Source organism: Rhea americana, unplaced genomic scaffold (genome assembly GCF_003343005.1).
Source record: "Rhea americana isolate MKP2758 unplaced genomic scaffold, rheAme1 scaffold_10, whole genome shotgun sequence".
Classification (NCBI taxonomy): Eukaryota; Metazoa; Chordata; class Aves; order Rheiformes; family Rheidae; genus Rhea; species Rhea americana.
In genome coordinates, this window is record NW_028185039.1 from 2,543,194 (window position 1) to 2,566,020 (window position 22,827).

At 38.2% G+C, this 22,827-nt stretch overlaps 1 protein-coding gene across 2 annotated transcripts in view; it reads left to right on the forward strand.

The window, feature by feature from the left end:
- The window catches only part of PRKAR1B (protein kinase cAMP-dependent type I regulatory subunit beta), a 97,980-nt gene that overhangs the window by 35,464 nt on the left and 39,689 nt on the right, over window positions 1-22,827 (forward strand). For both annotated transcript variants that reach the window (XM_085301586.1, XM_085301578.1), the window contains exons 5-6: window positions 18,986-19,047; window positions 19,772-19,818. In XM_085301586.1, coding sequence (XP_085157712.1) covers window positions 18,986-19,047; window positions 19,772-19,818 — 109 coding nt within the window. The remainder of the gene's footprint in view (window positions 1-18,985; window positions 19,048-19,771; window positions 19,819-22,827) is intronic.

Below are 22,827 nucleotides of genomic sequence, written 5' to 3' on the forward strand. Positions count from 1 at the left end.
GATATCATCATAAGACATTCTAATTTTTTAAGATGCTGATTAATATAACAGCTACCTAAAAAAAACCTGGCAGTGAATGTTTCTAGGGAGTTTGCAGGATTACTGGTTTATGCATTTTCTTTTACAGCCTACACAGTTGGAGATCATTCAGAATCTAACTGTTTAAGAGTAAGCCAAGTGTCTAAAATCTTGTGACCATATTTAGGGATGGATTAAATATTTTGGTTAAAATACCTCACACTCCTCTACACAGGTCCATATTTCTGTCCTGTCTTCAGACCAGTGAAAGGAAGAGACGGGGAGACCTCAGAGATCTTCTTTGCCTTTCTTTTAAGCCATCAGCTCGGTATTAGTGATCTCCCATGGCCTGTTCTAGTATTCTGCCATCTTGACCTGGCAGAATAACCCAATCCCCTTCCCAGTTACTGTATTAATCCACAACTGCCTTTTGGCTTAATCATCTCATTAACTGAAGCTGGAGAAACGCTTTGTGACAGGTGGCACTGGTGCATTCTGGATTTTATSCAGCATGATTCTGGGCCATGGCAAGTAGCATTGTCTCCTGACAAGGGCAGAGAAATAGGAGGGATAATTCAGAAGATATGGAAATGATAGCGGTACTTGGAGCTTGCGTGTTTTTTCTTGCTGTCCCTCTGCTACTGACCTTCCGAAGTTGCTGCCAGTCCCTCTCCATATGGCATGTTTCTCTGGATAAAGGCTGTCTTCATCTCTGTTAGGAATGTGTGAAGTATGGAGAGGGCTACTGCGGTTTAAAAATAGCATTTATTAGCAGATAGATTAAGGGGTAGAAAAGGATGTTTGGTGGAACAGTGAGGAAGGCAGTCCTAAGTTACATCTGTAATAATGAAATTTTTACAGTAGTCATAGACAATCTGTTCCTACTATGTACCAGGACATACAGTAATACTCATGGGTGTGCCAAGAGACTGAACTTCACATATCTCCTGAGAGTCAGTAATTTAGCACAACACATGCAGATAGATGGATTCTCCAGCTCTAATTTGCAGATGAAATCTAAAGGATACTAGGCAAATTTCTAAAGCAGGTGAAATTAAACAGATTTCAGATACATGGGAGATGGATTCTGAAAGCTACCAGTGGCAGAATAGGAGATTGTTTTTGAAGAACAACATGTCTCATTCCTGACCCCACAAACTTCCATGCGAGCCAAGAGAGGAGCTCTGATGCCAATCCAATAGGCATGCTCAGCAGATGTCCAAGTCTCTGTTTTATATCCAGTGATACTAAAGATTGTTTATAAAGGCAAGACGTTATTGTTTTGAGTGTTTGGCACTGCCTCTCGTCTTCTGAAAGTTGAGAGGAGCAAATATGATGAGGTTTCCAGCTATTTTGTCTCAGTTACGAGAGTAGGCTGTCAGAAATCGGTGCATCTTCTCTGACAGTTATCCTGCACTTGTTTTATTCTTCATTGCCCTGTTAGGAAACTTTTTTCTTGTCCTTAGGAACACAGTCTGAAAGGGCTCTCTTGAATCACTGAGTTCAGACATCTGATACTGTAGAAAACCAAGTCACATTATCTTTTGGATAACCTAAATGAAGATATTTTTATATTCCCCAGTTTATTGGGCTACAATTGTTGGAATGCTGCTCCATAACACCACTGTTTCCATGGCAAGAGAGCATCTCCTTCCCAGATTAAATGTTTATATGTGTTGATTCTTCATGCCTTCATTGTCCATTAGTTAAAATAACTCTTTTTTCAGCTCTGACATTTACCTCTATCCTTGCCTCCRATCCCAATGTATTTATAAATTACAGTGATATCTTTTCTTCTACTTTATTTTACTGCCATAAATAATTCAAACTCTTCTTATCTTCCCTTATAAAAGATGAGGTCTCCATTTTGCTGATTATTCCAGAATACCTTTTTATACATCTCATTCATTCAAATGGATCATCTTTTTTTTTTGTTTTGTTTTGTTTTGTGCATGGGTGCCTAGAATTATGCACAATATCGAAGTGTGATCATCCACAGAAGTGTATTTTACAATGGCGTTAACAGTTTCCTTGCTCTGTTGGAAGTGACTCGATTTATACTTATACTAGATGTTTTTTCCCTTTATTCCCAGCTGCTTGACAAGAGTGGCTTACAGTCATCCAGTGATTAAATAAATCCTCAGATTAAAGCAGAAATTGTTGTTATAACTTCAGCAAACATGGCCTTTCATGATAGATTATTGAATTTCATTCCAGTTTTGTTACTGCAATCATCAAAAACATCCAGATTTTTGCAATACCTCCCAACACAGCATTTTCAGTGCTTAGGAGTGGTCCTTGAAGTTTTTTTTAAAATTAAATTACCTTTGGTCTTGTTCTTTCCCTTGCAGTATAAACTGTTGCTAATCTCCCTTAAATCTTTGCCTTGTGCACCTTGTAGTTCTTCCTCCTCTCCCATTTTAACTAGCAGTTTATCTCACCGCACTAAACCTGCTTCTTTGAAGAATTGATGGATTTATTTTGCCTAGAATACAGTTAGCTATCTTTACCAAATAAAGGGCGTAAACAAATATTCAACTGTGTTTCATTTTCCAGTTACCTCTATGATGTTCATTGTTCTTTCCTTCAAAATTTGTTTTTAAGCTTTGTATTACTGAGGTTAGGCTAATGGACAACCTATAACTGCACAGGTTATCTTGGGATGACATGAATGTAGAGCCATCAAAAGAGATAAACAAAGTACATTTTAGTTTGGTCTTTTCTTTGTTGATTAATAAAAGCTGAGACATTAGCGATACATTCAGTAGTTCAAATCAGAAAAGCTATACCTGCGTGAACCTTTCCAATTAAGAATTTCAGACCGTAGAGGTGTCAAACAGATTTAATTTTCAACTTCATGAAAACTAACTACTGGGCTATCTCCTCCTATAAATAATAGTGAAGTAGATATTATTTTAAAAAATCTCAGTTTAAATCTCTATTTCTAATTAAAAAATCAAACTGAATGAAGTTTTTGCTTCTTCATTTGTCACTCTCCAAGCAGGCCACTGAGTTACTTCTTTTCTTAAAATGGTGCCTGAAACTTTCCTCTTTATTTCCTCATTATTTTATATTTTTTGTATTTTTAAACATTCGTGAAATAATTACCTGTGGAGTTCACCATATAGAGTACATATTGTATTGTATTAGGAGTCCATAACAGACTCTTCACACCAGCCAGAAGAACTTAAATTTTAAGGGAAAATTTTGAGACCCTTTCAAAATTTTAGGGATGACACGTTCTGAACATTGCAGCTGTTACCACCGTTCAACGATAGTCCCTTTTGTGAGCATCCTCACAGGAAAATATGTTGCATGAAACGAGCCCTCCCTRATTTTTAGAACATCCAGCGACAGGCGTGTTCTGGCCCTAGCTTCCACTCTGTGGAGACAGTAGCTCTTTAGCCTAGCGTTGCAAAGTTGTGCTTATTAAATAACTCTGTTTTGGCAGTGTATTTTCCTGTACAGGACTGTCCTGAAATTACCAGTGCTTCTGAAAACCCAAGTGTGGATTTTTTGGCTTCTAATTTTGAAAATCTTGGCTATGAGTTTTATAAAGCAATTCTGTCTGTCGAGAGAACACTTAGCACGAGATCTCATCTGGCTTTAGAAGAAAGACTGCAGAGACATTTTGTTTTTATGCTTGTCAGTTTATTATCTTCCTTCCATGTTCCAGTTCTTGTACARCTGAAAATCACTTTTCTTTGCAAGCTAAGAAATAAATCCTGCTTAAGAATGCAACCATTCTGACATTCTTTGAATTTATTAGAACTTTTGTAAAATTTAATGAAATATAAAGTGCTCATATTAATGAGACTTCAGAGACTTCTCAAATATTTGGAACAAAATTTCACGGGTAGTTTTGCAGTACTCTCTGTAGAGGTCAACTGTGAGATGATCACTAAAACTAGTGGCTATAACGTAGCCTTAGGAAACCTATGTAAAAATATACCACATCACTTCGATAAAACAGAACAGTAAACAGGAAATTAAGGCAGAACTATCCCACAGAAAACCRATGACATAAGAGAGGCCATTAAAACAAATAATATAAATGAGCCTGAGACAGCTATAAGGCCTATAAAGTGATTAATGTCTGCGGTGACAAGTCAGAGGCATAGAAGTAGATTAAAGATTAAGTTAAAGGTAACAGTGCTAACAGGCCTTTTCCTGTCCCGCARTTCTAATTGTTCTTACTTCCTGCAAATTCGGTGGACAGCACTGCGTCTGCAGCCCGCATTCTGCCCTGAGAGCTGTCACGCTGGCAGATGAATGAAATTTTTTMAAAGGACTTTGTTCGGCCTCTTCTCCCCTCCCTGCCCCCCGCTTCTTTTTGTTACCCACTGGGTGCATAGGAAAAAAATCAGAAGTAATGTGTAAGTTAGCCCTTTTGAATTTAGACAGTGTCCTCCAGTGGGACAGTAGTTACGTGTTTCTCTAAAGGTGTTCACGCAGCCCCAGGTGATACAGTTTGCAAAGTGGAGGCCCCCAGAAGGCACAGGTAAGGATTGCACATTTCTCATTTACCTTTCTGAAACARTTGCTTAAAGAACAAGAAGAACCTATAATATCAAACAAGCCTGCTCTCTTGAACCATTAGGGCTTGGTTGTAGCGTATCTACTACCTTATTTGCAGAAGGTTTTAACACTTGACCTGAAAAGTCAACAAAGGAATCACCATCTCCCATCTTAATAAATTAAGTTCTATCCTCTCTAATCACCTCCTACAAACAGACAAAGTCATCTGTTTCCTTTTGGCTTAGATCTCGTATACTGTTTGCAGGAAGAAGGTCTACTTTTGTCAGCACCCCTGTTAAATTTATTTGCTTTTCTAGTTCAAGGAAAAAGCCTATAACTCTGAAAGTCATCCAACGCTTTTATTTATTTATTTTATTCAGTTTGATTGATAAGTCTTTGTTCCCAGCACACAAAATTGACCACAACTACAATGGAAGCAGAAGTGTGCTCTTACTAAAGCGCTTCCAGAATATCCATGTGTCCTCTTCCTGTGCTCATCTTCTATAGGAAGAAACTTGACCTTAGATGAAACCACTCTGAATACAGGAGTGCTCTGTGCAAATCATTTTGATGCTCTGTCAGAATCAGTCTGTAAAGTGTTTCTTGCTGGTAAGTTGTTGAGTTTTTTCCTAGAGCTGGACAATTATTCAAGTTAGTTTGCTCTGTATAACATTACTTCTTTCTCAAGCAAAGATGGAAATGAGGCAGCTATTCACAGACACTTTGGGGTCCTGACTTCCCTTTGTGCTTTCTAAACATTTCACCTAGCTCACTGAGCAAAGAAAATCGCTTGGAGAAGCAGTAATGTTGTTCTTAGATATCATCAGTGCTGACGTATGCAAATAGTTGCATCCAGCACTGATTCCTAATTGTCATTGCTTCTTTCTAGCATAATTAAGAAATTATACTTTAAAAATGATGTTGATCATTTTTCCAAATAATTCATGTAAATGTATGTAGATACACTTGTGCGTAGATACACACATACATATATATTTATTTATTTAATGTTTCATAGGCCATCAAGATTTATTGTTCTTGGTAGTAAATATTGACTTTGGATTTATCTCAGTCAATGTTTACCTCTTAAGCCAATAAATCTTGAGGTTCACCTTAACAGAAGTCAATATCTGCTTAGTGTTCTGCTCCATCATTAATATAAATATTTTAGTGACCTTTGCATGTATTAGTCTATTTTTTAAAGTCAACCTAATGTTACAATTCTTATGGCACGCTGTTAGTTTGTTTTTCAGATATGTTTATTCATTTAAGAATTTTTTAATAACATCTGATGTTGCTGCAGTGTGCACTATGGCAGAACGTTTACAGTACATTTTTCTAAGGGAATCTCTGGAATGTGAGTGTACATTGCTATTTAAAATAGGTAAGGAAGTGACCCGTAGTATCAGAGTGTATATTTAACTGTGTAGTTCATCATATATTTATCTCCTAGCAGGATATAAGTGTTACTTTGATAGCTTGTTCTTTCTGAAAAGATAGACACTGCTCTTTTTTCAAGACTTTCTTTGTATGAGAAATCTTTCTGAGACCGTGTTTGCTTTTCTGTATCTTTCACTGAGTTAGGGTTAGCAGGGACCTTTAGACCACCTAGTCTGACCTTTTATCTCCTGCCATTTTTCTCTCTTCTATTTAAGAAAAACTTTTTGCCTTCTTCCTCCTTCCCTCTCTTTTGACCATCCCCAACATGAAATTTGTGTTTTTAATTAGAGTTTCTTTTTAAGTTACTTTTGATTTGGTGTCATTGCCCTTTGCACAGAGTGGGAAGTTTACCAGTCCAGATAAAAACTGGAGTGTCCCAGAGTTTAGAGTTTGGCTTCATGAGTCTCTTTAGACAGTGATAAACAAGCACAAACATTGCCCTTTGCTGCCTCCAAGTTGGCCATGGTGTATAATTAGACAGAAGCATTGCATCTAAATGTTATCCTAAGCCATTCGGTCGTGGAGTCTCTTAGTAGTGCCAAAAGTAAGATGCAGAGTGGCTCTAGCAGCCTACGACCTAGTGCCCCTTTCCGTGTCCGCGAGGAACATGCAAAAGAAGCTTACAAGCTGCATCCACAAGTCTCAAAACCCCGTCTTTTCTGTAAAGCAGCCCAAAGGCAGGATTTTACAGGATTCAGGACAGTTACTTAATTCAGGCACTGAGCTCAAAATTTTCCTTGTTATTATTACTGCATCACAAAGCGCATATATAATTCGCTCGATTACATGCCACTTCACAAGCATAGATAAAAGAGACATTTTTTTGTCCCAGAATACTCGCACTCTAAATCCCTGATTCTACAAACACGTTTTCATTAAATTATTCTTTTTATTACATGTATGAGCAGTGACTGTTCACTTAGATGAAAGCTTGCAGGGTTAGACCCTTTGTGAGTCTATAGAAAATGTACTGTGAAAGTAGAGAGATTTCTATTATTCATTACAAAGGTGCACAATGCGGCTGTAGGGTAAATGGTTTGAAAATGTTATGCTATGGAGAATTCTGATCCCTGTCACATGAAACAGCATAAATGTCAGATTGTGGACTTGCATGAATATTCCTTGAAGAGGACCAAATACAAGGAATTAGTTGTTCTCTTGTCCTATGTATTCTTTTTAATTGGATTTATTCTAAGTAGACTTTAATATAGAGATTTCTGTTTCATTTCTTGATTGTATTTTAGAATTTCATATCAACACAAATAGAGCTTGTTTGCCTCATATTAAAAAGTGTATTTAAATCAATGGAGATAATGTTGCTTAAACAGTGAGCAAACTCTTCATTTGAACCTAACCTGAATCAGTTCCTTCCTAGCTTACAGACCCTGTTTTCAGATGCCTTTGTTGAAGCAGCTCATACCAATGTATCTAGTTAGGATTCAAAGTTCTGTTTGGAAGAATTATTCACAGTGAWTTTTTCCATCATTGCTTTATATTCAGAAATAAAAGTCAAAGCTGTGTTTATGTTGAGATAGTTTGGTTCGGCCATATATCAAGTCTTCAGGAGATGGAATTGCAAAGCATTTATTCTCCCTAAAGTTAACATTTAGAGGGATTTGTGTGCTACAGGCCATATTATAGTTGGTTTATGTGTGAGGCCTGATAGGGCAAGCACAGCAGTTGGCTGTTTTTCTGTAGTGCATGCCTCTAAGTTAAGACTGAAGAGCAGCTTACTGTTGTCAACATTTGATTCATAGAGTTGTGTAAATGGGCAAAAAAAAATCCTTTCTGTCATGCCAGAGGCCAAATTAAACAGAAATCTGTGAGCTGCGAGGGTTATTTAGTTGTGAGGAAACAACATGACTTGTATGATAATGCATTTGAGCAAGTTTTTGCAGTTTGTTTTGCACTGAGTTTTTGTCCTGTTTTACATAATGTGATAAAACACAATTCTTCCTGCTGAGAAATTGCTGCAAACACCATACCAGCGGTAGGGCAAACACAGAGTTAGCAGAGACAASCAAAAAGGTGTGTAAACACTCTGCACTGTAAGGGTGACCAAAAATGTCTGTGTTAATAATGTTCTACCAGCCTCCCTGAAGAATCCTTCCAGTTCAAACAGGCATTTAAAAAATGCACTGCAGATATGCAGTAAGGCATATACAATAGCGCTTTTTCCCCTCGCTCATCCTCGCAATGCTAATGAAAGCCCAGCATAGTTGAGATTTATGGATTAGCTATCACTGTGGAAAGATAAAGTAGACCAGTGCACATTAAATTGCAGAATCTCAAATTGGGCAGCCTTTGTTTTTTAACGTTTGCAGCAGAATGCAGAAGAAACAGAATTACATTAGTGACATGTTTACTAGGCAGATTTTTAAAACACAGCAAACTGATAATAAATTAGTGCTTTGAGGTTAGAAGTAGCAGGTGTTCCTGCCAGGAATATTACTGGGTGTCTTAAAGATTTCTTTGATGTACGTTTTAGTGGTTAGTGAACATTCTGAAAGAAAATTACTGAGAAAGATGGAACAAAGTAATAAATTGTGTTTKAATTTATTTTTATATATAAATGAAGAAAGTGTGCCCTTAGGTCTGTATTTGTATATTCTATAGATTTAAAGAGTTCTTTATGCTTGAAGTGCCTTTCATTCAAATCTCTCCAAATATGGATCACTTAAGGAAAATGCATGTATCATCTGATCTAATTTATCTCAATTTTCTTGTTCTTTGAATTAGTGAAGCTGTAAAAAAATGAAGCTGCTTAATTGTGATATTTTGCTAAAAACCTCCTACAGAAGAAGTATTTATTGTCTAGGAAATTTGATCTCTAGTTCGTTTTCTATTGTAAAAGATTCTATCTCAGAAATGCTGTGAATCAGAGATGAAGGGGAGTAATGATAAACTTAGGGAAAACATAAGGAAAATGCGTGGGTGTAGGAGTTTGCACATGTCTGTGAGCCATAATAGATATGCAAATACAAATTCAAGTGCTTGTGGACATGTGGTTTTGTGTCAAGCATGGATTTTATTCATTAGCTATTTAACACTAGATTTACACAGTTTTAAAACATAATTCCAACTCCCTCTAGATAACCTTTATCAGCTATTTTGTAATGATTTCAATTACTGATCCAATTATGAACTAAACTAAATCCTACCCACTAGCACAGGTTGAAATGTTTTTGTTGTGTGCAGCTGTTTGATATCTCCAGGTGTGGGGGAACACAACAAGGATGGAACTTAATTAAGCGAGACGTGGGAGGCGGTTGCAGGCGCAGGCTACGCGCGGGAGCCGCGCGTCGAGCGCTGGCTGGTGCGCGGCAGCGTGCGCTCCGCCGGCGCGCCGGCAGGCGTGCTGCCGAGCGACGCGGTGCCTACAGCTCTGCAGAGGCYTGGCTTCACTCCCTGATTGCTTCCCAGCTTTTACGCTGCCACACGTGTGGGTACACGTGTTACAGAAATTATCATAGAAATTTCCTAATACCAGAAATGGTTTTACATGAAACTGATAAAGCACCCCTTTAACTGTGTTTACATTTAGCATTTAATCAGTAATTCTTGCAGTATCCTATTTTTTTGTTAACGTCAAGGACTACTTGGCACAGAAAGGAAAAGATTTTAACTTCATACCTGATGCTGCTTATCTTTTATCTTTTTCTGCGCTGATACAGTTGCCAGGCACTGATGCTGTCTTGTGGTACTCAAGCCTTTCTTTTAGGTGCAGAAGTTATAGTCATAAAAATAGTGCGTAGGAGCAGTAAGTATATGATTTGAAGGAACGATCACAATTATCATATACAATTTAATTTTCACACACTTACAGAGAATTGTTAGAAATGAATCTAGCACAGAGTGCAAAGAAGTAAAATAAATTAATTATAGTAAATGAAAACTGTGTTCCTGCTAAAGTTCCTACAAGCTCAAGTAATAGTTTGTTCATGGGCATGTTCTGAATAGGAAAATCGCATGAATAGTTAGAATAAATCTCTTTCTGTCAATAGGTTGCTCATCATAGAGTTGAAAGAAAATACAAATGTATCATTTCTTTCTCATGAAAGAAGTCCTCTCCATCTTAATCTCAACAGCAAGACAGCCAATGCGGTCAGTGGTGTGGGGCAGGTATTTACTGCTTTCCGTTCATGTGAACAATAGAGTAATGTATGTATTGTGTCTTTGTTGATATTTACTTATATACATGTGAAGTATAATTTATCATAGTTCCTTACTTGAAATATCCTGCATCCCTATATAGGGGTATCCCTAGGGATGTGTGTCCCTGTATCCCTATGTTGAGCATTTACTTTGTAAGATGAGAGGGGCATTTTGTTTCTATAATTGCAAACATCTTGGCACACTTTAAATCTCAGCATAGGCTAATATATTTTCAAAGAATTTTAGATGTAGTAACCATAAAATTGGGAAATGTTGAATAGCCGTCTATATCAGTGCCAYTTTCAAAGGGCGTCTTTAAATATGTTACCTGAATACAAAGTAAGGATGATGAATAGTGACTTTCTAGCTTAATTGGGATAGTCCAGAAGAGGGAGCTTGAAATTAAAGAGTGAATATATTTTAAAGTACCAGAAGAATAAATTGTTCAAATATGGGAACTTTGTGATGGTCACCCTTTACCATTGATGGAATTTGCTTCATATTAGTAAMAGAGGTTTCATTTTGGGATGAGAGTTATTTTTGTTGTGTTTCTGTCCCACCAGAAACAATTTTCTGTCAGCTATTACATTAAAATACTTCTTCTTTTGTTATGATGGTCATCATTTCTTTTCTAGAATGTTTGAGAAAGAGACAAATAATTAATTGTGTAGTGGCGGTTACYGGAAGAAAATGTAAATCTTGTAAACTCATCTGTGACTTATAAGACCATCTTTCTCTCTCAGTTGGCTCAAATATACTGATTTTGGTTTGGTTGCAGGAGAGGTGAATTCTGTGAATTTTTTGTCTAAAGGATGTGCTTTTCCATGGCGATAAGCGTTTCCCCAGGTCCTTTGGAGAACGCTGATGCATACAAACAATGGCTTTGATTTTTGTTACAATGCCCTTCTGTGCTTCTAGTACGAAGGGATTGGGAGCCTTCTCAGAATAAAAGCTTCAGTATATTATGCCTGCAGCAATTTTGTGTTCTTACAGTATATAACCTCCATAAATGTCTCTGGCTTTACATTAGACTCGTATACGTACTGGCTAAGGAAAGAGTTTCTAATCATTATCCTTTTCTAAATAAAGCACAAAGAAGCCTGTGCAGTCTAGTATGAATGTTCCTCTGCGTGTATTTATACGTATATTTGTCTGTCACCATGTAGAAAGAGTATTTGCTTGCACCAGGTTTGGTTTTTGTTTTTTTTTTCTTTTGTCATTTTTTCTTTTTTCTCCTTGAATCTTAAGTCCAGTATCAAAATCTTGAATACTTAAAACYGAAAAGAAACGGGTAGGTATGATTAACTGGATGGTCACTTTACACTGTCTTATTTTGATTTTAACATTTTAGTAAGAAACTCAGTTTTGAAACAGTTTCATAGTGAAAAGTAGACCCTCTGAAAATATCACATTAGGACATTTAGATGGTTTGGAAACTTTAAAAAATACTTTGAATCGGAAATTACATCAGCTATTTTCCACAGAAACATACAGTTCCAATGAACTGGGATTTTTCTGCAGAAAAATATGTTAYTACCAAATTTCTAAGCAAGGCCTTCTGATATGCCCTGAATATGGGCAGTCAGGATACAGTCTTACTGCAATTATTTATGCAGAAGTGCATGCACACATGCATAGTCATGCAGGCATACACACAGAACGTATTTTCTGTGCAGTATGCAAGGTGTTTCCTCCTGCTGCCTCCAGGTTTATGCTCCTCTGCCTCTACTCTCTCTGCTGCTAAGYAAAGTCCCACTTCACCTCGCCTGCTGAGGGAGACTCCGTGCCAAGTAGGGTGCAAGGGGGTTGCAGAGGACCCTAGTGCAACCTCCTGCTCAGAGCAGGTCCAGTTAGAGTGGGCTGCTCAGGGCCTTGTCCAGGCAAGTTTTGAGATTTCCTTCCCTTCTCTGGGCCTCTGCGCCAGTGTTTGACACCCTCGTTGTAAAAACTTTTTTCTCTATGTCAGGTCGGAATTTCCTTTGTTCCTACTTGGGCCTSTTGCCTCGCATCCTGCTGCTGTGCACCTCTAAGAAGAGCCTGGCTCTGCCTTCTCTACACCCTCCCGTTTGGTTGTTGTAGACAGCAGCAAGATTTCCCCAACCCTGCTTTTCAGAAAGCAGTAAACATAGCCTTCCCACCCTCTCTTCCCACCCTGTGCTGTGCTCCAGCCTCAGGACCATTTTGGTGGCCTCTGCTGGACTTGCTCACGTTTGTCCAAGTCTTGTGCTGAGGAACCCCAAACTAGACATGGAAGTCCAGATGGGATCTTCCAAGTGCTGAGTAAAGCAAAAGACTCAATTCCCTGAACCTGCTAACTACACTCTTATCTCAGTGGATGATGGCAGATGGATTTCCATGTGAAGATCCTCACAGAAACTCTTTCTCTCTGAAGGTTCTTTTTATCCTGGTGAAGAGCCTGTAAAGTAAATCGATGCTATGATTATAAAACAACATTCAATGTAATAATTTTTGAACCTATAGAAGGAGTTCATAAAGCAATAAAAATGGAAATTCTTCACGGAAATAAAACAATTTTTTATTTCTGTTTCCTGTGCCTGTTAGTTTTGTGGACTTGCAACTTAAGAAGTGCTATGAAATTAGACGTGGACTTCAGTTTTAACTGGTTCTGTATTCATGTCCAGTTTCAAAGACTTATATGGTARTTATAGTAAAATTAATATATTTCTTAATTGTCATAATGATTAAATGCCAGCCATTACAATGAAGTAATTATGTGTTCTCAACTGTTAATAGCTTTGTATGTTGCTATAACGAATTTGTTGCTATCTTAACGGGAAAATAATTAATGGATGTTGCTGCCTATGGGCTTCAGCATTGACTGTCTTTCTTATGTACCATGGCACTACATATTTGATTATAGTAATTGCAAGCTGTGAGCCTTCAATTTTAAATGCTTCTGAGAAGAAATAGTTTCTTTCCTTTTGTGTGAAGTATTGCTTTTATTCTCAGTGCTCAGTAAATAGTAATAATTGTTTCTCTGTGGTTTTGGTATTGTACATCAGCAATGGCATGCAACATGCTTAGGAACGGTATAAATTGAAGCGTTATACTTAGATGATGTGCGCTGCATTGCATAGACCCTCACATTTTGTTCACTGATAAAAAGTGAATTTATTCCTTTATTACATGGATGTTAGTTGAACTCAGTTTTATGTCTTAAATGCCTTAGAGGGCAGAAAAAAGTTGGTAGAACAGTTGATAAAGGTTTTTTTACTTGTTCAGGAAATAAATCTAAAGAAAATCTTAGATATACAAATGCAGAAACCTTCCCTGCTAAAACTTCAGAAATCTTAAAGTAGTACCAAGATATAAGAGTTACAGCTACAGAAAGGCGGAGTTACTATCAACCCTGTTTACTAAACTTTAAGAGTATGCAAAGGAGAGAGGCTTAACACACTGGAATCCTCAGACTAGGGCAGTCCTACTCCGAGAAAACACTGCATAGCTTTCATTGAATTGTRTCAGAGCAGCTAGGTATCTTTTAAACCTACTCTCAACAGTACAGGGGRTTTCATTAGAGAGATAGCAAAACAAGAAGTCGTCCGTATAGGACACGTTTGGAAGACTTTCTGAGTTTGCCTGCACAATAAAATTGCTCTGGTTGAACTCTGACAAATTATAACCTGCAGGTACGACAAGGATTTTCCATTTTTGTCTAACACATATACATTTCGTCTATTCCATTTTTCTTTTCCTGCAATGCATTCAGCACAGCAAGGGCTGGAAAGAAATCTGATTGTGAAACTGATAAATTGTCTTACATAGTTTCCCTATTTTGGCCATTGCCATGGTCTGGTTCGGAAAGTGCTTGGAATCCTCGTTCTCTCGCTTTGTTTTAACAAGCTTGTTCCCAGTTGCCCATTGCCAGTACTGTGTTACCTACAGTGCACATAATTTTTTTGTCTATCTCATATTCTACATCGACTCCAAACGTCTTCAGTGTAAAAGCAGGTGAGACGATTTCTTTTTATCATTCACTTTTTCTCGTGAGAAGGAGARCCTCGTGGGCCTGCCCTTTCTACTAACTTGCCCTTAGCATAGTCATTTACATCTTGGCAAACTGGGTATATAAAATGCTACTGAATCAAATCTGCAAAGTATTTCATCTTTATTTTGCAATCACTGTGACAGACTTTTTGCTGGTATGAATAGTTGCAGTCTCATTGATTGGAGTTTTCCCTCTTTGCACGAAAAGGGAACTGGCTCAGCCTGTGCAAGTGTCAAGCAGTCAGTCATACAAATGACAGACAACAGAGATCAGGCCCTGCGATTTCAGGTCTGATTTGAGTTGTTTGCAGTTCTGCACACTTCAAGAAGACACTTTACATGTTAAAACTTGCTGTGAATCTTTGATATCTTTGACCTTTAAAAAAAATCTTTTAAATTTTGATATTYTCTAGGAAGACAGATGGTATTTTTTGATGGAATAGATAGAGATTTCATGTCTAAACATATTTCTTGATTTCACTTTGACTAGTTAACTGTTCCGTGCGTTGTATGCTGCTCACAATCCTTTCTTATAATTTGTTTTTGGATGATCATATCGMAAAGTTACAAAGAACTGTAACTGTGGAAAACATTGAGAATAGAGTCCTGCTAGTCTCTCTGGAACCAGACATGAAAATTTATGTATGTACAGTCCCACCTACAGCARTAGTTCCAAGTAAAAAGATTGTCCTTGATACCTTCTGATTGGAACAAATGTTTGGCTCTGAGGGCCAAAAGCAACCAGACCCGACCTCCTCCGGAAAAAGGTAAGGAGGTTGTGAAAAAATTATAGAGCATATCAAAAATTTTTCTTCTGGAGAAGGTGAGAAACAGTCCTTTAAGCACTGATGCTGCACCTGAGAAGCAGTAGGTGCACCCAATGCACCTCTGTGATCTGCAGCCGCATGAAATTATGGGTGAAATTCCCAAACTTATGCCCCATGTTCTTCTTTCATCACCTGAGTAAGTCCTCTGGAAACATGGCAAAGGATATGTTTTCACTTGAACAAAGTAAGGAAATCCCTGTTTGCAATTTTCATTACAGCACAATAATAAAAATCCTGGCAAAAAATCAAACCCTTTCCATGTCAATTTGGTACACAGCATTGCTAGCATGGTCAGTGTTAACAGTTATGTAGCTGATGTAGAGGCAGAAGATGGAGACCGCTTATGTTCTTGGTGGTGCAACTCAAATGTAGAAGATGAAATCATGATAGTTCAACATTGGGTGAAGACTTAACTAGTGATTTTCCAGCTTTCTGTTTACACTGTAGTAAAACCTGCTTTTGCTTGACAAAATTTTAGTTGTTAGGAATGTGTATGTGTGTCCATGCCTGATTATTCATATGTAACATATCTTCAAAAACAACAAATACMACTGTCTACTTTAGCAGAAGTGTAGGAGAGCTTGGCTACACTCTTTCCTTTATGGTGGGGTGGGTTCAGCACAGTGTTTGTAAAGATGTTTTTTTTGCCTTAACGGTCAGAGGATTTTTTTGAATGACTTTGAAACATAAACAGGTGAACGATGCAGGATGAAAGAAACCGTATAGGCCATATTTTTGGCCCTGGTTGTATTATTTATTTCTTTGGTGAGTACCGCTGATTTTACTTAACTCATTCAGTATTTAACACCTTACTTGTTTTCTCAACTTAGTACAGATCCAAGACAATTGATGAGCTAAATATGGAAGATAAGATATTTATTGGAGAAGGGAAAAATTGTTCGCTTATTGTAATTTCAGATTTTGGCTTGGCTGGATCAAGAACATATTTTAGCATACTGATCCTTGGGACTTTTTTTTGCCTTTTTTTGGACACTACAAATAAAGGCAATATGAAAAATTTCTAAGTAGATTCTATGCTTAAATTAAAAGCCAGATTTCCTATGGGGACCTTAAGCATTTGGTTCATTAGGAGATGATAATTTCTAGAAGGATGATTTTCTTTGGTGGCATTCTGAGTGTCCCAGTTTTTGGCTGCTGGACTTGTAAATTGAGAAACTTCGAAGCTGCAAGCTGATCTGTATCATTGGAGATCTCAGTCTGTTTAATGAATCTCAAATTAGCATCCAAAAGCAGAAACACTCCAACTCATTAAGCACTGTGAGAGGTCTAGGCCTAATCATATAAATTAGGAACAATAGTTCCATAACAGAAAAGAAGCATGACTACATGTTTCCAGTGGCAGCCATGATACTGTTGGTCACTTATATTTTTGTATCAACAATATGCCCTTGTTTCTCTTTGGAAATGTAAATCATCATTGCCGTGAGTTCACGTGTGTGTACGTTTATATGTGTTTTAGGAATGTTTGATGATGCGTCTTTCAAAGGTCTCTTAAAAATCCAAGGCTTGGTCTAATAAGATGAAGACTTCACTGAAACACACTGCATATGTGATACTGAGAGGCAGCAGGATATTAGTGTAAATCTGCTATTGCTGAAAATAGACTTTGAGTTCATTACGCCTTCAGCTGAAGGTTTTAATCTATGACTTTTGAAGTGTTTGATAAAACTAAAAAGTGTTGCAGAAATAAGATATAAAACATTTTGGAGAAGGGTGCAGTGCTATACATAATTTATTGGGCACTCTTTGTACAGTCAATTGTTAAGTTATAAATAAAATACAACCTTAAAGCAAAGATTTGCTGACATTGTGGGTAGTTATTTCCTCTGTATTTCCATTCCCAAAAAAGTTTCCAAGTTTGAACAAACAGTCACATTTTGGTCTGGTTATTGATATTCACAGTGTCGTTTCTATTTTTGGATGTATCACACTGAAGACTTCATTCTGTGCGATGGAGAATGCCTTTTCCTCCAGCAAATGTTCCATAGGCTGCAGAACTATTCTTAAAGCACTGCAAAGTGCCTAGGCACAGCAAAGGGGGAATCACAGGGAAGCAAATGAGGCTCTGTGATAACAAGTTGTTAGGTCCCAGAGCTCCTGAAGAACAGTTTGAGGTGCCTCACTGACGTAAAGTCCCTCAGTGACTGTGCTAGCTCAGTAACTACCATCATGGCTCTTTCCTCCATCACATCTGAACCTCAGCTCCTRTTTCGTTAGGTAAGGGCACTGAGTRTAGGCACAGGAATCAGCTGTACAACCTACACCCAACTCGTGCTGCTTTTGTGCCAGCAGAGAACTTCCTCAAGCTGGAGAAATTCTGAACCCATTTAGGCTCGTTTAAAATGAGCTTAGTGGATGCAAGAATGCAGTCTGCATGCTTTTCAGAGTAATTTATTATAGGTCTTTGTGTTGCTACTCAGGACGGGGCAAGAAAGAAGTCTACTTAGAAGCTCTGAGCAAGCTTTTTACCAGTGGCAGAGATATTTCCTGRGTGTAGGTAGAGATAACACATAGCATGCCTGATGAAAAAGCAGAAGCAAAACACACTATCCTAATGTAAGTCATGGACTAAGTATTGCTTGCAAGTACTGTGGAGCAGCAGGAGGTGGCTGGTTTCAAATCTCCTAGTTCTCCTACAGGTGGTACTGACGCAGAGCTGTGTYACTCTGTCTCGGCTGGAGGATCGGAAAGATTCTGGCTGCTAAGGAGAAAGAGACACAACCAGTTTGAACTTATGAGTGAAGAATTTCCCAGAACTAAGCCTGATTAAATTCTGGAACAGCTGAACAGGAAATAAGCTAATAAAGGGATTTTAGAATATGCATTTCCCATATAAGGTGCTGTAACATGGGCTCATTGCTGATCTCCTGGTTGTTCTGATGAAAATTTTAGATTCCGTCACTGTTTGAACCCATTTAGGTTATGAGGAATTTGCTCCAATTTATGGCCCAAACTGAAGCATTTCATCTTGCCTGTATCAAAAGTGGCCCACAAATGGGCCATTCCTAGACTAGCCCAGRGAAGGGACTAGTTCTGGCTCTGCCTTGCTGCCTTTTGTTTGTGTTGAGGAGCTATTTCCTTTAGCCCTTAATACTGATGCGTAGGAAGGGGAAGAAAGGTGGGGAGAGGCAGGCTCAGTACAGTGCGGGCATCTCAAAATCAGTTCCCCCAAACCTGGTATGGGGAAAGGAAGCCCTGGCTCCACAGAGCCTGCTGTCTCCCTCAATAAACAAAAGACTGGATTTGGGCAGGTTGCCCGAAGTGTTGGTGCAGAGTGCATTCTCGCCCTTACTGCTCTGCCTGGCCTTTTAAGGATATATGACAGTATGCTTAGGAGCACAGTAAGGTGTGTAATTCAGCGATGATTAATGAGTACAAGGCTGTTCTGTAGCTTTAGTGTTTCTGTAGCATTGGTCGAATTCCCTTCTCACTAGTAACTCACTAAAGTCTAACTACGATTTTCAGAGCTCGGCCTCATGTCCTCTGCACTGTAAGTGTAACCTCTTGCCAGCTCTTAAGCTACATTATTTTAAAGTAATCTACCTTTCCAAATGTACTCTGCATTGTGGAAAGGGTTTTGCTTGTAAGTGTGAGGCCAGATGTTTGGAAGACTAGAGCTCCTGTTTAGGCATCCAGCAGTTACTGCTGTGACACATACTGATTGCATCTGAAAATCTGAAATCTGTCTGATTAGAAAATAAAATATTCAAGATAGCTATTTTGTGCAGTGCTATAAGAAGTGGCCTATATGCATATAATTCAGGAGTTAGTTCAAAATAGCATGCACTGGATCACTGTCTCACTTAGTTTTAAACCACAGATTGTGCCAAACTAGTTATTTTGATTTCATTCCAAGCAGAGGCTTACATTGCAGTTACAACTAACATTTTTCTCTACTTTTTCTGCAAAATCTGTTAATGAAGGCTTAATGAAACAATGAATGCAGGTTTAGGAAATACATTTGATTMATTAACAMATCTTTTTTTTTCTTTTTCCAGTGACATATTTGATGCCATGTTCCCTGTTACACACATTGCAGGAGAAACAGTCATACAACAAGGTAATTTCCCCCCCCCCCCTTTTTTCCTTGAATATTTGCTAATACTGTACATTCACATGTGTCCATCTGAGATTTCATCATCTTTGCCTGATGACCATATTCTGAAAGCTTGTAAGTATACAGCTATATCATAAGTTCATTGATGCAAGAACTATCTTTTGCTATACATTTATAGAGGTGTTGATACATCACAAGGGTTTTGTAGAACTACAATTATGAATGTGCTTCTACTTAAAAATGTTCATTTCTTGAGTTAAGTCTGTGCTCAACAAGTAAAGCACAGTTCAGAATGAGTAAGGGTGGCACAGCCTTGCTGGGAGTAATTAGAGATGGAAAATATTTCTATGTTGCTGGGAATATTCAGCACCTCATTGTGCTGTATCATAGTTATCACACTTGGCAACTTACCTGCCTGCCTGCAGCTTGTTGGAGGACTTCATTATCCTCAGGATACATTAAAGCCTCGTGTGTGTTTACACTGAATGAAGTGTTGAATCAATCAAAAGAAATAAATTAATGCAGTTGAAAGATTTTAATAGGAAGAAATCGTAGTGAAATTTGATTTACGAAGGAAAATAGGCAATGACATTTAAGAAAGTGAATCCCCTTTTATCTAATCAGATGGACAAACCTGTGCAAGTATGTACAGAATTAAATATGGAGACAGGAAATAACAGTTTAGCAGACCTTCAGGAAACAGTCATCATTTATATTTTGCTTCTAGGTGACGAGGGAGACAACTTCTATGTGATTGACCAAGGCGAGGTGGATGTAAGTTTTTATTAACTTCATTTGGAAACATGTACTTGCCTTTTAAAAAGTATACTTTTACAGTCTGCTATTTATTCTGAATCTACATGGTAAATTTTTCTGCTCATGATACTGGCGTACAGCTTGGTCCGGCAATAGTCTGTATTTCTGTCTCCATTGTTCTCGAAACAGATTTCACAGGATTGGTCTCATTAGCTGGCTTTTGTTGTGTTAAGTCATTTGTGCATAATGTTATAATTGGCGTGTTTTACATCCCAGCTTATTTGTCCATTCCAAGAAGGAAAATATGGTATCAAAACCAAGCAAATGACATTATCTTTAGAAGCCCAACCACACCTGAAGGTGTACAGTCTTTGGCAGAGCAGGCCACCATGCTGGAATGCACCTGAGGGTTTAGATGAACCATAAGGAAAATACTTTCTTTAATCAGCTAGCTTAGCTCATGTGCATTTTTTTTTTCAAATTGAGATACAGCCTCAGGCAGCTAGTTTCATGTTAGAAACCTTAATTTGCTTTTAAAATTAGGTCCACGTAAATGTACAATGCAGCATATTAAGAAAGCAAGGAATATTATAAGTATAAAGTGAACTGTTAAACCACAAAATGTTTACAAGAGTTTGTGGTGGTTTAATCAGCAAGTCTTTGAAAAGAAGCTTCCTTCTGAAACTGCCTTTCAATTCCTAATCTCTTCATGTCTTATCATTTTCTTATTGTATGAAACTGACCCTTCTGCAGTTTCCTGTGGTACTCATTTTTTTTTTTGCAGTTTTTTATGGTTTTCATTTGATTGAATCCTCTAGAAACCRTGTCTTATATATCCACATTTGTCAGGTAGGATGGACTTGGTCATTAGGAGTGTTGGCATTCAGACACCCAAATGCGTTTTGTTTGGAGTATTTAAAGAAGAAAGTGATTTATTTTAAATCCAGGCAGGAGGCATGCAGTTATTTTAGTAAAAGCTATTTTTTTAGAAGTCTGTTTGTGTCGGGAGACCATCTAATTGGTATTGTTGGAATTTGAGAAACCTCACTTGCTGCCTCTGCTTCTGGAAGTTGCTTCTCAGGAAATCCGTCTGACTCATTGTTCCTATCAGGCATACTCTCAATAGCAAACATTGCCACATCAGCAGTGCCAGAAAATAAAAGGGCAATATTTATAGAACAGTGCTAAAACTTAGTCTTAAAATAATTTGTTAGAACCCAATACTGAGCTTAATGACTTCACTGGCTTTGAATCAGATCCAGAAACATATGCGAATGCACATATTGAAGTTATAGATTTATCTCCTTTAAAATAATCTGTTCTTACTTGCGACCTTTAGGAAAATATTCTTCATTTTTTGTCTCAGGAACTGGATGGGTCTGAGTGACATCAGAAAATGGTCTGCAAAACTCTTGCAATTAATTGTTAAAAAGAAACCTGCTATATGTACATATCCCTGTTACACATGCAGTAGTGACAAAATGGGAAAAATAAATGCCCAGGTTCCAGCCGGCTTTACATCCTCTTGCAGAACTGTTGCACAAGATGATTTCTGGATYTTCTCTAACTGGTGGTTGCCAGCAGTGATCAAGGTGGCCTTGCTGCTGCAAAAGTTGAGAGGAACTTCTTTACAATCCTAGATAATATTCTCTGCCAGGTAAAAAGGCATCTTTGTTTGCTTTCTAGGTATGTCCTGACATCTGTCTCAGAAGTTCTTTTACTACATCATGTTAGTGGTGTATCAGAGGTTCTCCTTGTTTTTTGATGGAAGTTTGAAATTSTTTTGTAAATAATTGTGACCACAGATGGCCCAAGAAGTGACATGTGTCCAAATCATTTTCATTGATGATCTCTTTAGTTCATGAAAGTCTTATTCAGAATAATATTGTATTTGGTTCCCAGAAAGTTTGAAGGGCTTTGGAGGCTTCTGAGACAGAATTTGTGATAAAATGAAAGAAATTACCAGAGTAACTAAATGCCCCCAGTCCCACTGCAATTACATGTAGGCCGTGAAGCTGCGTAGATATTTTTGAAAATTTTATCTCAAGGCCCTGATTTGACAAGGTACATAAGCAGCGGTCTGCCCTGAAGCATGTGAATGAATCTGTTGAGTTCAGTGGGACTCATATGTTTAAAGTTAACTGATCCCATGAGTACTTTCCTGAACAGAGACAGGCTCACTCACTGTTTTGATGAATGAAGATCAAAGTGCACAGCTTTGTTTTACACTGTTAGACTTGATGGCAGAATTTTTCTGAGAATTCTAAATAGTTTGCAGTCCTCCAGACAGTTATGTATGATACAGGCTGTTTGCAGCCCTCCCTCTTACACGTTTCCTGCCTAGTCTYTGAGATTTGCAACAGCAGATTTTCTAGGGAATAAAAAGAGCTGCTTATAATGAAGTAACTGTGATTCTCTGAATAGATCAGAAGTTCACTTTCACAAGCATCCTCAGCCCCAGTTCCCCTAGTAGCTGAAACCAGCTTGTACCTACTAGGAAAATGGTCATAATGGATAGATAGGCAGCAATAATGTCATCCTGACTCTTCTCAGGTGTGCATACAGGTGCTTCTCATTTGTGGGCTGTGGGACAAATACATCCTAACAGGGCTCAGAGGATGCCATTTTGGTTGAGTGTATTCCAGTGACAGCCAAACCTCCTGACCCTGCACGCTGCATGCAGAAGTCTGCATGTGAAAGCTCTCATAACGCAKCCTCTGACTCCCCTCCCTCCTCCGTTACTGCTGTTGTCCCCATCTCTTCAGCTGGATACTCTTTCCTCCCTAAGTCTCTCCTCCATCTTCAGCAAAAAACCACGYTGAATTCCTTCACAAGGTGGTGTGGAAGGGACAAAAAAATCCAGCAGCAATTTACTGCAGCTACCCCATGGTAACTACAGAAATTACCTGTGGTAACTCCCTGTGCTGTGAAACAYGCAGGGAAGTGAGCCTTCTCTTCCCTCCCTGCACAAAGTCTGTACCAGGGCACTTAGTGCCRTGGCTCATGCATGGTGACTTGCTCCTGTAT